Raw genomic sequence first — 18000 nt, 5'->3', positions numbered from 1 at the left:
TCTCATTATTTCCATATTCTTTGTTACAATTGGTTACCATTATATTATCTACTTGAATCAAGTCCTGATAAAGATACGGGCCGACTAAGGGAAAGGGCCGCCCTTGCCATCATTAAGAGTTGGCTGTAATACACTACCACCAGTCCTGATAAGAGTCGTTTTTTTGTACTTTTAATATTTTAGTTTGTTCATAACTATAGACCCGTTCACCTGTTGTGTCACCATCATTGCATTAACTTACAGAACAATATTTTCTATGTTAGTTAATTTTATCTATTTTATTCTTATTTACCAAGGGATTGCAAATTCAATAGCAATTAAAGTAAGTAACTTGACACCGTAGATTATTACGGCTATTATATATTATGGAGAGAGGATTGTTTTTTGTTTGTTCAAAACGTGAACTGAACGCGCACCAGCTGACTTTATGTAAACAAACCACTTCAAATTCAGTTACAGGTTGTCTATCGAAAGAGTCGAGATAACATATCACCCCGAATATATGGTTTATTAACAATCAGACCAGCATTGGAAAAACGACCAAGGTATGTTATTCTTTAGTTGGAACTCTTGGAAATTAATTGGTTAGTCCCACAATATCAGTGTGCATGATAAAGATTAACTTAGTTTTAAGACATCTTGTCTGATGTTACTTTACCCATGCACCGTTAGTTACCTGGGTAGATAAATAAATTATGTCTTAGGCCCTATTAATCATACAGAGAAAGATGGCAAAATAACCAGCACTCGTTCGTTTCTTATAGTAAATTCCAGTTTCGTGTATTAACCCATGGGTGCGATATGATTAGGAATACAGCATTCAAAGTACATTTAGGTAAATGAAGTGTCTCAAGGGTAAAACCATCCAGAGCCTATGTGATTGGTTGGGACAGAACCAGGTGTAAAATTTCAAAATTTATTACTGAAAAACCACATTTTCAATATTAAACTTACCCGATAATCATGTAGCTGTCAACTCCGTTGCCCGACAGAATTCTACGGAAGGGATACGCCAGCGATCGCTATACAAGAGGGGGGTGTACTCACAAGCGCCACCTGTGGCCAGGTACTGCAGTACTTCTTGTTGACACCACTTCAATTTTTCCTCTGTCGTGCTTCCGGCAAGACGTTCATGGATACGCTTATAATTTTGGAGTCTTGTTCACGGTTTTTGGTGAAGTATTGCTCTAAGATTTCAGCTTTCGCTATTCAGGAAGTTTTATTATTAGCTTAGCTAGCTTTTGGATTTAATTTGATTAATTATGGTGACGAAGAGAGTATGAACTCTCTTTCACCTTTAAATGGCCGACCCTTCCCTTAGACGGAAGTGTTGGTGTCTAAGAGAGTATAGACTCTCTTTCTTAATTTTGCTCACAAAAGTTATAGATTTATTTTATTTCTCTCCGCCTTTTATAGGCCTCTTCGATTAACTTCCTTTTTTTTTATAAAATTATTAAATTAATTTTTATATTTGTTTATATTCGACCTTTCCTAATAGTAGGCGGTCTTTTCTTGTACCGAAGTTAATTAACATTGAGCCCGTCATTTCGGTTTTACCTGTTAACATATTATGCTATTTTAATGTTTTTGAAAGAATTTCTTTGATAGTCTCGTACTGTTTCAAAGTTGAACTAACGTTTTGTTTTGTCTCTGCAGTTGTTGACGTTCAGAACGTTCAACTTGCGCTCTATCGTTACGATAGAGAGAGAATTTTCACGGTGTCACGTTGCAGTAAGAGTAAACCGTTTATAACGTTTTGTTCATTCTTTCTTAGCTTAATGGTTTTAATTCTAATAAAGGAACTTTTTATTTGGGAAATCTTTCAGTTTTTTTTTTCCTTTAACATAATATGTTTTAACGAGTATATATGATTGGGCTCTTCTCTCAGGTTCTAAGTCAAGAGAGAGAGAGAGAGAGAGATAGAGACGGAGGGAGAGAGAGCTGGATAAACGTTTCGTTCAAGCGAGTAACGTTGTTATCGTTTTTGCTCTTCTCCCTAGTCTCTTTAGGGGAAGAAGGTAAACGTTTCTAGAGTTTATTCTTGTTCTCAAGCTTTATGCGGTGAGAGATTTTAAACGTAGTTTATTTGATCTAGTGTTTAGTCTCTTTCCAGCCTCTGAATTATTTATCTTTCATTAGATTTTTCTGTTACATTGTAATTCTGTTTTCGCAATTACTAACTTTTAAAGAAGGATAGAATTGCGTGTTTCAGGTACAAACCACTTAAAGTTTCGAGTTCAGTGAAATAAGTGCAAACAGAAATTCAAAAGTGATAAGTGATTAGCGCAAAGTGTGTCAGTGTTGTGCGTGAGGGTACTTCTTGCGTGCCAGTCGTCCTCCCAGTCCGGGACCTCTTGCAAGCTCCCAAGCCCAGGGGAGAAGCAATGTCGAAGGGCAAAAGGGTTCGGCAGGCCTTGATCGGCGCACAGAAGTATCCTCGGTGGTTGCGGGCGTGTCTTACAGAGACCGTCACTCCCACCCGCAGACGATTGAGCCCTTATTTTACTCGTCTGCAGAAGAAATTTCGGGGAGATAACGCTGGACTCAGGTCTCAAGACCTCTTAAACGTAAAGTCCAGACCTCTAGAGTTCAACAACCCGGATGCAGTCATTGGGTTAGCTCTGACTCTCCGCAGTCATCAGGTGACTGCACACCTCCTAAGAGAGGTAAGGTGATGCCGCAACAGACCTCATCTTCTGTTAAGGCTTTGCCTCAGCAGACCTTAGCGTCTGCCGACCCCAAGATGACTTTGCTGCAGTCCATGCAGTCACAGCTTGCGGTCTTAATGCGTGAGTGTCAGGCTGAGAAGGTTACACCTCCTCCTGCGATCGCTCCGCCTCACCGCAGTCCAGTCTGCCAGGCGTACGATGTTGAGGTTCCTCAGGATACCTTACCGCATACTGAGTTGCCAGTTACCAGCGGTGTGCAGCAACCTCCGCCTTCCTTAAGGCAACCTCAGCAATGGGAGCAGGAATCTTATGCCTTACTTCCTCCGCTTCCGCTTGCGATTCCACCAGCGAGGCAACAATCTCTTGAGGTACGACAACCCAACCCTCCTCAAGGCAAGAGCCTCAACTCCTTAGGCTAGCACCTCAGGAACCTCAACTCGCGAGACAAGAACTGCGTTCTGCGCAGCCGCTACCTCAACTCTCGCAGCTCACACCTCAGGAACCTTAACTCGTTCCTCAGGAACCTGCTACTGCGCATCCGCAACCCTTACAGCAAGCGCAACTCTTGAGGCAGCACCTCATGCTATGAGTCAGCCACCTCAACGCATGCATCTGCCACTTTCTCCTCAACTTGAGCCTCTTCCCATTCAACTTGGGAATAACAATAATAACACCTCATTACTTTCATAACTTGCATTTGTAATCATATACATGTATGCCTACACAATCATTATGATAATGGAGGTTATTTGTATTTTTTCAATATTAAACTTACCCGATAATCATGTAGCTGTCAACTCCGTTGCCCGACAGAATTCTATGGAGGGATACGCCAGCTATCACAATACTAGAAGGGGGTGTACTTACCAGCGCCACCTGTGGCCAGGTACTATAGTACTTCTTGTTGACACCTCCTCAATTTTTCCTCTGTCGTGCTTCCGGCAAGACGTTCTGGGATACGCTTATGATCTTCGAGTATTTTCACGGCTAATTGGTGAAGTATTCTCTCAGATTTCGGCTGTCGCTTTACTGGAAACCTTCTTATATTAGCTTAGATAGCTTTTATATAGTCCTGATTAACGGTTAACGATCTTTTGCTTGATTTTGGAACCCCCCTTGGCTAACTCTTTGGATTCAAGATGTCTGACATTTCGCAAGCCCCCACCCATAGACGATGTAGGTCTTGTAATAGGCGTATTCCGAAGGCCTCGGTAGATCCTCACACCGCTTGTTCTGACTGTAGGGACAGGCCCTGTCAGTTAGAAAATCGATGTGAGGAATGCGCCGGACTTTCGGAACTTGAATTTGTCCGTCTTTTGAAATATTCAACTAAGTTAGAGAGAGGTAGAGTTAGGAGGAGTTCTTCTCACTCTTCACTTTTTTCCTCACCTCATGATCCCCTACCTTTTCCTACCCCTGTAGTGGCTACCCCCGAACCTACTATTTGCCCTCAGCCTGATATGTCTGTTGTTTTGCGTGCTATTCAGGCCTTAGGCGATAAAGTAGAGTCAGTGGTAAGTGATCACAAGTCTCTTATGGCCGAGGTCAAGGAACTGAAGGTCAAGAGTGCAGTGGGTGGAATTAGTGCCAGTGCTGTGACGAGTGCTAGTGTCAGTGCAGTGCCAAGTGCTAGTGTCAGTGTCAGTGTGGTGCGTGAGGATACTTCTGTGCGTGCCAGTCGTCCTCCCAGTCCGGGACCTCTTGCAAGCTCCCAAGCCCAGGGGAGAAGCAATGTCGAAGGGCAAAAGGGTTCGGCAGGCCTTGATCGGCGCACTGAAGTATCCTCGGTGGTTGCGGGCGTGTCTTCCAAAGACCGTCACTCCCACCTGCAGACGATTGAGCCCGTCTTTTTCTCGTCCGCTGATCAATTGTCAGGGAAGAAACGCTGGACTCAGGTCTCTAGACCTCTCAAACGCAGAGTCCAGTCCGCGAGTGCTCAGCCGGGCTGCAGTCATTGGCTCAGCTCTGACTCGCCGCAGTCATCAGTCGACTGCACTCCGCCCAAGAGGAGTAAGGTTCTGCCACAACAGAGCTCGACTGTTAAGGCTTTACCTCAGCCTACGGTAGTTTCTGCCGACCCCAAGTGGACTCTACTACAGTCCATGCAAGCACAGCTTTCGGACTTGATGCGTGAGTGTCGTGCTGAGAGTGTTGCGCCTCCGCCTCCGCCTGCTCTCCCTCCGCCTGCGCTCGCTCCGCCTGCGCTCGCTCCGCCTGATCGCAGTACCACCTGCCAGGCGTACGATGTTGAGCCACGTTTTGAGTTTGCTGTTCCCAGTGGTGTTCAGCCTCCGCCTTCCTTAAGGCAACCTTTACAATGGGATCAGGAGGATTATACCTCTCTTCCTCCGCCTCCACTTGCTGCTCCACCAGTGATGCAACACTCGGTTGAGGTACAACAACCTCTCCCGTCCATGAGTCAGTCTCCTCAGCTCTCGCTGCAGCGAGCTCAACCCTCCACTAGGCAAGCACCACAACACCTTAGCCTTGCGCCTCAGGAGCCTCAGCTTGCGAGACATTTACCACGTTCTGCGCAGCCTCTACCTCATCGCGCTCCGCTCACACCGCAGGAACAGGAACTTGCTACTCCGCTTCCGCCAACCGCTCAGCAAGCGCAACCCTTGGGTTCAGCCACTCATGCCAGGAGTCAGCCTCCTCCACCCATGCGCCTTCCTTCTGCTTCGTCTTTTGTTCAGCCTTTGCAGTCTGAGCCTCAGGTTTTCCCTCAACAGATACTTGAAGAGGAAACCACTAATATTGTTCCTACTCGTTCTGACTCTGCTGTTCAGCATACTTGTCCGATCTCTTCGCTACACTCTGGTGATGAGGCGTCTGATGATGAGGCGGCACACCTGGATCCCTCGTCAGACGTGGATGAATCCAAGCCTTCTCCACAGTCTATTGACTTTCGTAAGGTCTTGGCTCTGCTTAGGGAGGTTTACCCAGACCACTTTGTCTCTGCTATTCCCCGCTCTCCACCATCTGAGTTTTCGCTGGGCATACAGCAAGCTAAGTCCACCTATACTAAGCTAGTCCTAGCAAGGTCCTCTAAGAGAGCGTTAAGGATCTTAGGGGAGTGGCTGCAGACTAAGCAACACCTTGGCAAAACTTCTTTCATGTTTCCTCCGACTAAGCTCACTTCGAAAGCGAGCGTTTGGTATGCCACAGGAGAGGCACCAGGCTTGGGAGTACCTGCCTCTGCCCAGGCTGACTTCTCAAGTCTGGTAGACTCGCCTCGGAGAACTGCAATGAGGCGCTCTAAGGTTTGCTGGACCTTCTCAGACCTTGATCACTCCCTGAAGGGAGTATTTAGAGCATTTGAGATGTTCAACTTTCTAGACTGGTGCCTGGGGGCCCTCAGCAAGAAGACCTCCCCTGCGGACAAGGATTCTGCCATGCTATTAATGTCCTGCATGGATAAGGCCATTAGGGATGGATCTGGTGAGCTTGCGTCGATGTTTGTATCAGGGGTTCTGAAGAAAAGGGAACAGCTGTATACCTTCCTTTCCTCCAGCATTACACCTTGTCAAAGGTCACAACTCCTTTTTGCTCCGCTCTCGAAGTTCCTCTTCCCCGAAGAGCTGGTTAAGGACTTGTCTGCTGCCCTGATACAAAAGGACACACACGATCTTGTAGCCTCATCGGCTCGTAAGTCTAAGGTTGCTACCTCAGTCCCCAGGACTTATCGCACCCCAGTGGCTGATACCCCTGCTACGAGGTTCATACCGCCCTTTCGTGGTAGAGCCCCCAGCCGAGGAAGCTCCCGTCCAGACTCTTCCAGGAGCAAGTCTAGGAAAGGCTCCAAGACCTCTAAAGGAAAAAACTGACTCTCCGCATCTCCAGACAGCAGTAGGAGCCAGACTCAAGAGCTTCTGGCAAGCCTGGGAAAAGAGAGGTGCAGACGCCCAGTCTGTCAGTTGGCTGAGGGAGGGTTACAGGATTCCATTCTGCCTCAAACCACCTCTGACCACATCTCCCATCAACCTCTCTCCCAACTACAAAGAAGAGGACAAGAGGCTAGCGTTGCACCAGGAGGTGTCGCTACTTGTGCAGAAGAAGGCAGTGGTTATAGTCCGGGACCATCAATCCCCGGGCTTCTACAACCGTCTCTTTCTAGTGGCCAAGAAGACAGGAGGTTGGAGACCGGTGCTGGACGTCAGCGCGCTCAACGCGTATGTCACCAAGCAGACGTTCACGATGGAGACGACGAAGTCGGTCCTAGCAGCGGTCAGGCAGGAGGACTGGATGGTCTCGTTGGACTTGAAAGATGCCTACTTTCACGTTCCTATTCATCCAGACTCCCAACCTTTCCTGAGATTCGTTTTTGGAAAGGTTGTCTACCAATTCCAAGCCCTGTGTTTTGGCCTAAGCACAGCTCCTATGGTGTTCACTCATCTGATGAGGAATATAGCAAAATTCCTCCACTTATCGGACATCAGAGCCTCCCTCTACTTAGACGACTGGCTGTTGAGAGCCTCCACGAGTCGTCGCTGTCTGGAGAGTCTCAACTGGACTTTGGACTTAATCAGAGAACTGGGTCTGTTAGTCAACATAGAAAAGTCTCAGCTCATTCCCTCCCAATCCATTGTGTACCTGGGAATGGAGATTCGGAGTCAGGATTTTCGGGCTTTTCCATCGGCCCCCAGGATAAGCCAAGCCCTAGAGTGCATCATGAGCATGCTGAAGAGGAGCAGTTGCTCGGTGAGACAGTGGATGAGTCTCACAGGGACCCTTTCATCACTGGCCCTGTTCGTCGAACTAGGGAGACTCCACCTCCGCCCTCTTCAATTCCATCTTGCAGCTCATTGGGACAAGGGTTCGACTCTCGAAGCAGTCTCTATCCCAATCACCCAAGAGATGAAGACCACTCTCTTGTGGTGGAAGAACAATCTCCTTCTCAGGGAGGGCCTATCGTTGGCTATTCAGACCCCCAATCTTCATCTCTTCTCAGATGCATCGGACTCGGGCTGGGGTGCGACCTTGAACGGACGGGAATGCTCGGGAACGTGGAACGAGGAACAGGGAATGCTCCACATCAACTGCAAGGAGCTACTAGCAGTTCATTTAGCCCTGCTGAACTTCAAGTCCCTCCTGCTAGGCAAAGTGGTGGAGGTGAACTCAGACAACACCACAGCCTTGGCTTACATCTCCAAGCAAGGAGGGACCCATTCGAGGAGCCTTTACGAGATCGCAAGGGACCTCCTCATTTGGTCAAGAGGTCTAAACCTCACTCTGGTCACGAGGTTCATTCAGGGCAATATGAACGTCTCAGCAGATCGCCTAAGCAGAAGGAATCAGGTCATTCCCACGGAATGGACCCTCCACAAGAGTGTGTGCAACAGACTTTGGACCTTGTGGGGTCAACCTACCATAGATCTGTTTGCCACCTCCATAACCAAGAGACTTCCGCTGTACTGTTCCCCAGTTCCAGACCCTGCAGCAGTTCATGTGGATGCTTTTCTACTGAACTGGTCCCATCTCGACCTTTACGCATTCCCACCGTTCAAGATAATAAACAAAGTTCTGCAGAAATTCATCTCGCACGAAGGGACACGGCTGACGCTGGTTGCTCCCCTTTGGCCTGCAAGAGAATGGTTCACAGAGGTACTTCAATGGCTAGTCGACATCCCCAGGACTCTACCTCTAAGAGTGGACCTTCTACGTCAACCTCACGTAGACAGGTTGCACCCAAACCTCCACGCTCTTCGGCTGACTGCCTTCAGACTGTCGAAAGATTCGCTAGAGGTAGAGGCTTTTCGAAGGAGGCAGCCAGTGCGATTGCCAGAGCAAGAAGGGTTTCCACTCGTAGATTCTACCAATCTAAGTGGGAAGTCTTCCGGAGCTGGTGTAGAGCCAATTCAGTATCCTCTACCAATACCTCTGTGACCCAAATAGCTGACTTCCTTCTACATCTTAGGAATGAGAGATCCCTTTCAGCCCCTACGATTAAAGGGTATAGGAGTATGTTGGCTTCAGTTCTCCGCCACAGAGGTTTGGACCTTTCTTCCAACAAGGACCTTCAAGACATCCTTAAGTCTTTTGAGACGTCTAAAGAGCGTCGTCTATCCACTCCAGGCTGGAACCTAGACGTAGTCTTAAGGTTCCTTATGTCACCTAGGTTCGAACCTCTCCAGTCAGCTTCCTTCAAGGACCTTACCCTCAAGACTCTTTTTCTCGTCTGCCTTGCAACAGCTAAGAGAGTCAGTGAGGTTCATGCCTTCAGCAAGAACATTGGTTTCACGACCGAATCTGCAACATGTTCTTTTCAGCTCGGATTCCTAGCAAAGAACGAACTTCCTTCACGTCCTTGGCCTAGATCGTTTGAAATACCTAGCCTCTCCAACATGGTAGGTAACGAACTAGAGAGAGTTCTTTGCCCTGTCAGAGCTCTCAAGTATTATCTTAAGAGGTCTAAACCTATTCGAGGACAGTCAGAAGCCTTATGGTGTGCCATCAAGAAACCGTCGAGGCCCATGTCCAAGAACGGGGTTTCGTATTATATAAGGCTTCTGATTAGAGAAGCCCATTCTCACTTAAAGGAGGAAGACCTTGCATTGCTGAAGGTAAGGACCCACGAAGTAAGAGCCGTAGCTACTTCGATGGCCTTTAATAAAAACCGTTCTCTGCAGAGCATAATGGAGGCAACCTATTGGAGGAGCAAGTCAGTGTTTGCATCATTTTATCTTAAAGATGTCCAGTCTCTTTACGAGAACTGCTACACCCTGGGACCATTCGTAGCAGCGAGTGCAGTAGTAGGTGAGGGCTCAGCCACTACATTCCCTTAATCCCATAACCTTTTTTAACCTTTCTCTTGAATGCTTTTATTGTTGTTTTTATGGTTGTTACGGTAGGCTAAGAAGCCTTCCGCATCCTTTTGATTTGGCGGGTGGTCTATTCATTCTTGAGAAGCGCCTGGGTTAGAGGTTTTGTAGAGGTCCTTTAGTAGGGGTTGCAACCCTATATACTTTAGCACCTTTGGGTTGATTCAGCCTCCAAGAGGAACGCTGCGCTCAGTAAGGAAGACGAACTTAAAAAAGAGGCAGAGTAACGGTTCAATTCGACTTCCTTACCAGGTACTTATTATTTCATTGTTATTTGAGATAACTGTTATATGAAATATGGGATACTTAGCTATCCTTTAATCTTGTACACTGGTTTTCACCCACCCCCCTGGGTGTGAATCAGCTACATGATTATCGGGTAAGTTTAATATTGAAAAATGTTATTTTTATTAGTAAAATAAATTTTTGAATATACTTACCCGATAATCATGATTTAATCGACCCTCCCTTCCTCCCCATAGGGAACCAGTGGACCGAGGAAAAATTGAGGAGGTGTCAACAAGAAGTACTATAGTACCTGGCCACAGGTGGCGCTGGTAAGTACACCCCCTTCTAGTATTGTGATAGCTGGCGTATCCCTCCATAGAATTCTGTCGGGCAACGGAGTTGACAGCTACATGATTATCGGGTAAGTATATTCAAAAATTTATTTTACTAATAAAAATAACATACTTTTATAAAAATATATATGTATTCCTTGCAATATATTTTTAACAAAATCACAAAATATGGCAAAAATATCTTCAAAACAAAAATGAATCATGAGTTATGAATGTAAGGTAAATATTATGTTGATATTAAACCCCATGCAAGCATGCATGAAGTAATGCAGTGTTGCCAACAGGGCGAGTTTCCCTTTCCTGAGGTGAAGTAGATTATAGTACATTTAGTGTAGCTTAATTCTACGATTATCATGCCGGCTATCAAATTCATCAACAAAACAGTCTAAATCAATTCCCTCGGCACGTGCACTTTCAATGGACGGTAATGCGATATTACTCACTCTAGCACTGGTCATGGAATTTCTGAGAAATGTTACACGCCATGCAACACGCTCTGCTTACCTTACAGCATGCTCTACATACAGCATGCTCTGCATACAGCATGCTCTGCATACAGCATGCTCTGCATACAACATGCTCTGCATACCTTACCGCATGCTCTGCATACAGCATGCTCTGCATACAGCATGCTCTGCATACAGCATGCTCTACATACAGCATGCTCTGCATACAGCATGCTCTGCATACAGCATGCTCTGCATACAGCATGCTCTGCATACAGCATGCTCTGCATACAGCATGTTCTACATACAGCATGCTCTGCATACAGCATGCTCTGCATACAACATGCTCTGCATACCTTACCGCATGCTTCTCAGTCATACATCTTTGGTTGTTGCCAACTCACTAGACTGTCAAGCAGTTTCATAACGTTGCCTTCTAGTCTGCTGCTTTTGCACCAGTGAAACCCTCACTGAGAGAACTTAGCTTTTCTCGGATATGGTCCCTGTAGATGAGAAAGTGCTTTTCTCCCTCCTTCTGATATTCCCTTGAGGACTCTGTCATTTGGAGAGGAGCCTTTAGCTGCGTAGCCCCCTATGGACTTTTATTTAAGCATAACATGCTTCCAGGGAAGGTAATGGTTCCACTTCAGTCGCTAACCCCGTCTGTTACCACACCTGCTCCCATAGACCTTGAGCTGTGTTGCAAGACATGTAGTCCAAGCTTAGTCCTTGTTAGAGGATTTTTTGTTTACGGAGTCAGTGTGTCACTGGGAAGACGTTCAACAACCAGCAGAAGTGACTTGTTGTGACGCAGTGCGGCAACCTCAGCAACCCGATAAGGAGTTGTCTGTACGACCCAGACAGTCTAGACAGCTTCGGGTTGTCACTGTACTTCCTCGCTTCCCCATGGTTGACAGTTCACAGACTGTGCAGCAGTACCATGATCTTATGTCCGGCTCCGTCAGACGACTGGCTTTTAAGAGCTCCCACAAGTCGTCGCTGTCTGGAGATTCTCAGATGGACTATGGATCTGACCAAGGAACTGGGCCTCCTGGTCAATTTTGAGGAGTCTCAGCTCGTCCCATCCCAGACCATTGTCTCCCTGGGTATGGATCTTCAGAGTCGAGCTTTTCGGGCTTTTCCGTCGGCCCCAAGGATCTTCCAAGCCCTAGAATGCATCCAGAGCATGCTGAGAAGGAACCGATGCTCAGTCAGGTAGTGGATGAGTCTAACAGGGACACTTTCATCGCTGGCCCTGTTCATCGTGTTAGGGAGACTCCACCTCCCCCCCTTCAGTATCATCTAGCTGCTCACTGGATAAAGGACATGACGCTAGAGACGGTCTCGGTTCCTGTTTCCGAAGAGAGGAGGTCTTCTCTCGCGTGGTGTAAGAACAGCTTTCTTCTCAAGGAAGTCTACCTTTGGCTGTTCAGAAACCCGACCGCCGTCTCCTCTCGGACGCATCAGACACGGGCTGGGGTGCGACTTTGGACGGACAGGAATGCTCGGGAACATGGAATCAGGAGCAAAGGACACTTCACATCAATTGCAAGGAGTTGTTGGCGGTTCTTCTGGCCTTGATAACTTCAAGTCCCTCCAGCTTAACAAAGTGGTGGAGGTGGACTCTGACAACACCACAGCCCTGGCTTACATCTTCAAGCAGGGAGGGACTCTTTCGTGAAGTTGTTCTAGATCGCAAGGGACCTCCTCATCTGGTCTAAAGATCGAAAGCTCACGCTGGTAACGAGGTTCATTCAGGGCGGTATGAATGTCATGGCAGATCACCTCAGCCGGAAGGGTCAGGTCATCCCCACAGAGTGGACCCTTCACAAGAATGTTTGCAGCAGACTTTGGGCCCTGTGGGGTCAGCCAACCATAGATCTGTTCGCTACCTCGATAACCTAGAGACTCCTGTTGTATTGTTCTCCGATTCCAGACCCAGCAGCAGTTCACGTGGATGCTTTTCTGCTGGATTGGTTCCATCTCGACCTGTATGCATTCCCGCCGTTCAAGATTGTCAACAGGGTACTTCAGAAGTTCTCCTCTCGCAAAGGGACACGGCTGACGTTGGTTGGCTCCGCTCTGGCCCGCGAGAGAATGGTTCTTAGAGGTACTGCAATGGCTGGTCGACATTCCCAGGACTCTTCCTCTAGGAGTGAACCTTCTACGTCTACCTCACGTAAAGAAGGTACACCCAAACCTCCACGCTCTTCGTCTGACTGCCTTCAGACTTTCGAAAGACTCTCAAGAGCTAGGGGCTTTTCTAAGGAGGCAGCCAGAGCGATTGCCAAAGCAAGGAGAACATCCACTCTCAGAATCTATCAGTCTCAAGGGGAAGTCTTCCGTAGCTGGTACAAGACCAATGCAGTTTCCTCAACCAGTACCACTGTAACCCGGATTGCTGACTTCCTGTTATATCTAAGGAAAGTAAGATCCCTTTTCAGCTCCTACGATCAAGGGTTACAGAAGTATGTTGGCAGCGGTTTTCCGCCACAGAGGCTTGGATCTTTCCATCAACAAAGATCTACAGGACCTCCCTAGGTCTTTTGAGACCTCAAAGGAACGTCGGTTGTCCACTCCAGGCTGGAATCTAGACGTGGTCCTAAGGTTCCTTATGTCATCAAGATTTGAACCTCTCCAATCAGCCTCTTTTTAGGACCTCACATTAAAAACTCTTTTCCTCGTGTGCTTGACAACAGCTAAAAGAGTAAGTGAGATCCACGCCTTCAGCAGGATCATTGTTTTCACATCTGAAACGGCTACATGTTCCTTGCAGCTCGGTTTTTGCTAAACGAGCTTCCTTCACGTCCTTGGCCTAAGTCGTTCGAGATCCCAAGCCTGTCCAACTTGGTGGGGAATGAACTGGAGAGAGTACTTTGCCCAGTTAGAGCTCTTAGGTACTATCTAAAAAGGTCTTAACCTTTACGAGGACAATCAGAAGCCTTATGGTGTGCTATCAAGAAACCTTCTTTTCCAAGTTCTAAGAACTCAGTTTCTTACTATTCAGGCTTCTGATTAGGGAAGCACATTCTCATCTGAAGGAAGAAGACCTTGCTTTGCTGAAGGTAAGGACACATGAAGTAGGAGCTGTGGCTACTTCAGTGGCCTTCAAACAGAGCCATTCTCTGCAGAGTGTTATGGATGCAACCTATTGGAGAAGCAAGTCAGTGTTCGCATCATTCTATCTCAAAGATGTCCAGTCTCTTTACGAGTACTGCTACACCCTGGGACCATTCGTAGCAACGAATGCAGTAGTAGGCGAGGGCTCAGCCACTACATTCCCATAATCCCATAACCTTTTAACCTTTCTCTTGAATACTTTTTATGGGTTGTACGGTCGGCTAAGAAGCCTTCCACATCCTTGTTGATTTGGCGGGTGGTCAATTCTTTCTTGAGAAGCGCCGAGGTTAAAGGTTGTGATGAGGTCCTTTAGTATGGGTTGCAGCCCTTGATACTTCAGCACCTTAGAGTTGTTCAGCCTCCTAAGAGGAACGCTGCGCTCAGTAAGGAAGACGAACTTATTTAAGGCAGAGTAATGGCTCAAGTCGACTTCCTTACCAGGTACTTGTAATTTCATTGTTATTTTGAATAACTGATAATATGAAATACGGGATACTTAGCTTCTTGATATACATGTACACTGGTTTTCACCCACCTCCCTGGGTGTGAATCAGCTACATGATTATCGGGTAAGTTTAATATTGAAAAATTTTATTTTCATTAGTAAAATAAATTTTTGAATATACTTACCCGATAATCATGATTTAATTGACCCACCCTTCCTCCCCTTAGAACCAGTGGACCGAGGAAAAATTGAAGTGGTGTCAACAAGAAGTACTGCAGTACCTGGCCACAGGTGGCGCTTGTGAGTACACCCCCCTCTTGTATAGCGATCGCTGGCGTATCCCTTCCGTAGAATTCTGTCGGGCAACGGAGTTGACAGCTACATGATTATCGGGTAAGTATATTCAAAAATTTATTTTACTAATGAAAATAACATTTTTAAAAGGTAATCAAACTTAAAACCCCACCTAACCAAAGGTTCACCACCTAACCTAATCTGTGTGCGTATCCTTAGCTTACCCGGGAGCCGTATCCTTACCTTATCGGGAGCTGTATCCTTACCATACCCTGGAGCCCTATCCTTACCTTACCCAGGAGCTGTATTCTTACCTTACTCAAAGACTTAAGTTTTGACTGTGTTTGCTTCCCAACCTGCTTCACTCCTGGCTAGGTAACACTAAATCATATCTCGTCAGTCATTAAACTAACTTCATATTGAATTTCACATTGAGATAAACAACATTTACCCCATTAAGAAAAGTGATTTGACAAGTAAATAGAATGTGTACGCCTGTCCCAACGAAATATATTCATCCCAAACCATCCCCAATAAGTAAGGATACTGTGCTCCAGGTGGAATTAGGATGTACAATTGTGTTTGGGGTTTACATTTCATGGTTCATAAGTGAGGATATACCCTGGTTTCTGATTACAGTATTCACATTAATTTGAAGTCATAATATAAGCTACACAGTCCTCTTATTCCTGATAACTACAGTACATAATTTCAGTCCCAACTTCAGTGTGTACATGTTAGGGACTGTCAAAAGGCATAGATGAATGTTATGATGAAATGATTGTTATGTCATTCTATATCAGAAGTGGAAAACAGAGATTTCGAAAGAAAATGCTTAAAATTACACTATGAATTCCACAGCTGATCACATATGGTTACTTTAATAGATTTTAATCTGATTTTGTCAAATGTGTTACTAATGTTTGGGATGGAGCCTAGCCTATCGTGTATTCTATCCTGGATTCTACTAGGCTAGGATCTTTAATATCTCCTTAAATTTTGCTATATTGTGTGGCAGTGGTAATTATTGTGTTACCTCCAAATATTAGGTTATTTGTTTTGTTATATTTGCTATTCTCAAATGAGATATTGTAATAAGTTGTCATGTAAGTACTGTTTCCAAAATGTATTCTCATGCTTTGCAGCTTATTAGTATATTGTTAGTTTAATGTTAATGGTAAAGATTAGGATAAATCTTATTTTGTGCTGAAGTTAATATGTAACATAAAAACATCAATAAAGTTAGTTGTGGGTAAGTTTAGCTAAGTACAGTAGTGTGAAAGCCAATCATGAAAGAGACCACAGATGAATCTTGAATAACCCTTTCAGCGTCTTTATTGTTGTTTTGCTATTTCTCTCACTTACAGGAAATGCATGAGATGGTCATTAAAGATTCAATACCTTTTTCCCCCTGTAAGCTAACAAACTTCGTCATCAAAAACAGTTTTACGCCATCTTTTCCTCTTGTTTTATTAGATCTCCAAAGGAGTTCTCTTTGCTCTCTTCCGTCCTTTATTCTTTCTGCCTAAACTAATATCAGCTGTAGATCTTGGTCTCTCTTTTTTCCCATGATTTCTTCTGAATTCCTGTATACAGTATTTTCATATTTACAGTTTTTCTGACTAGCTAATCCTTATCCCATCTTATCACATGTGCTAGTCATCACAGTCTTTTGATATAAGTTAATGTAAAATGATTAGTACTTTTAGATAACATAGGTAGGTCCCTTATTGTATCTAGATTTGTTGATTAAGGGATAGATGTACTGTACTATATATCCAAAATATTCCTTCAAGATTTTAAAACTTTATCCAGTGCTCTTTTGATAAAGCACATGTTTTATTTTTCGTTGCAATTTTTTATGAATACAGTCTTTCCTTTTCAGGTTCCTGCTCTTGTAAGATTAGTTATGGCTAATCGATTCTTTGAAAGTGCAGCACATGCAGCAGCTTATGCAAAATTCAGACCACACCCTCCAGGAAGCCTTATTGATCACATTGTTTCCTTCTTGAAAAAAGGGGTGAGTTATGCCTTCTAAATAATACTTGAGATGAATATTTTTTTTATTTTTACACCTTATAATTGGAGTAACTTTACTGATTTAAGATGATATGTGACATATTTGGTTAATTTGGTTTGCAGTGGACAGCAGGAGGCATGGGCACTTAACAAAGATATGCTACTATAAGATACTAAAATTAAAATTTTCATAGAATTTATTATTTGAATACTTACTTGATAGTCATTATGTTGTAACCATCAAAGCCACCAGTTTTCCTACCTTAAAAATAAAATTTACCTCCCTCTCTCCCATCTCCCCCTCCCCTGGGAGCCCTAGTAGACCAGATAGGTAGAGTCATTGGGCGAACACACAACTGGTCATTACATCTTAGGAGCTATATATAATCAGAGTCATCATAGAATATTTGCATCCTGTTGTCACACCTCTATAGCATCTCCGTTTTTATATCAATTTCCCATTCATATATTTTTCATTTATAGAATGTAATGTATGTGTATGTTAGTCTGCGATTATCTTTATTGATGTATTTGCTATAACATCCTCTTGCCATTATTTGTATATCGGTTCCTGTTAGGGAATTTTATTATGTAGGATTTTACTTTGTCAATTTAATTCTTTTAGTTGTTCTTAAATGTGTAGACTTTTAATATTGTGATTTAACATTTAATTTTTAGGATCTGTTCACTGAAATGGACAGCATTTTGTCTCTTCTTAAGTATTGCTAAATGTGTGTTTGTGAAACATGAATGTTATTTTTTTATTGATTTCGTTGTTACTTAAAATTGTATCTTCTCTTCTCAGTACTCTGGAGCTCTGGAAGCTGCTGCTGATGTAGGATGTGGTTCAGGCCAGAGCACAGTGGCATTGGCTCCATATTTTGGGAGTGTTACAGGCCTTGACGTTTCAGAGGCCCAAGTATCGGAAGCCAACAAGGCTGTATCTAATTCCAATGTTTCATTCAAGTAAGTTGATGGGAAGTTATTGGTTAGACATATGGAACTAAAATACCCTTATCATCTTTACATGTTTTAGATTTTTTCAGTTTTTTTTTTTTTTTCTAACAGGAAAGTTATTTAGTCAGAGTATGTTCTTTAATGAGAAATAGAGTGAGGATAAGAAGGAAAGCTGTACAAGTAGATGAAGAGAGACCAAAGGGAATGAAGGAAATTCTTAGATAAAAATGTAGTTCGGAACAAGGGATGATACTTGGATCCTTTAGCCTTACTTACAGCATGCCATGTAAAGCATGCTGTATGTGCCCCCCCAAATGGGTTATGCTATAGGACAAAGATTCTTGAAATTTTGTAAGTGTACAGAGGGGCATCTGTTATAGGACCTAGATTAAAATGGAATATGATCTTATTTATAATTAAGTGTGTTGAGACATTGTTGTACAGTATGTTTATATATGTCATATTATACATGTACTGTAAATACTCTAGGTAAACTATGTTTGTTCCAAAAACACTGCTTATGTTCCAGTACAGTACAGTACTGAACACATTAATATTCCATTACCTCTTTATGTTATACAGTTAAGGCGTTTTTGGTTTGGTTGGGTAAAAATGTAATTTTCATATTTTGTAGGCACCTAAAAAAAG

General features: G+C 44.3%; 1 protein-coding gene across 2 annotated transcripts in view; it reads left to right on the top strand.

Annotated features, from left to right (window-relative positions):
• Window positions 1-419: 419 nt before the first annotated feature.
• Window positions 420-18000, top strand: part of LOC137615147 (putative methyltransferase DDB_G0268948) — a 48190-nt gene continuing 30609 nt past the window's right edge. Inside the window, exons 1-3 of one of the 2 annotated variants that reach the window (XM_068344779.1) lie at window positions 420-545; window positions 16262-16396; window positions 17201-17361. In XM_068344779.1, the coding sequence (XP_068200880.1) occupies window positions 16286-16396; window positions 17201-17361 (272 nt within the window). In that variant the 5' untranslated portion in view covers window positions 420-545; window positions 16262-16285. The other variant, XM_068344780.1, reaches the window with a different exon arrangement.

Source organism: Palaemon carinicauda, chromosome 21 (genome assembly GCF_036898095.1).
Source record: "Palaemon carinicauda isolate YSFRI2023 chromosome 21, ASM3689809v2, whole genome shotgun sequence".
In the NCBI taxonomy this organism is placed as follows: domain Eukaryota; kingdom Metazoa; phylum Arthropoda; class Malacostraca; order Decapoda; family Palaemonidae; genus Palaemon; species Palaemon carinicauda.
This window is presented reverse-complemented; position numbering and strand designations above follow the sequence as displayed.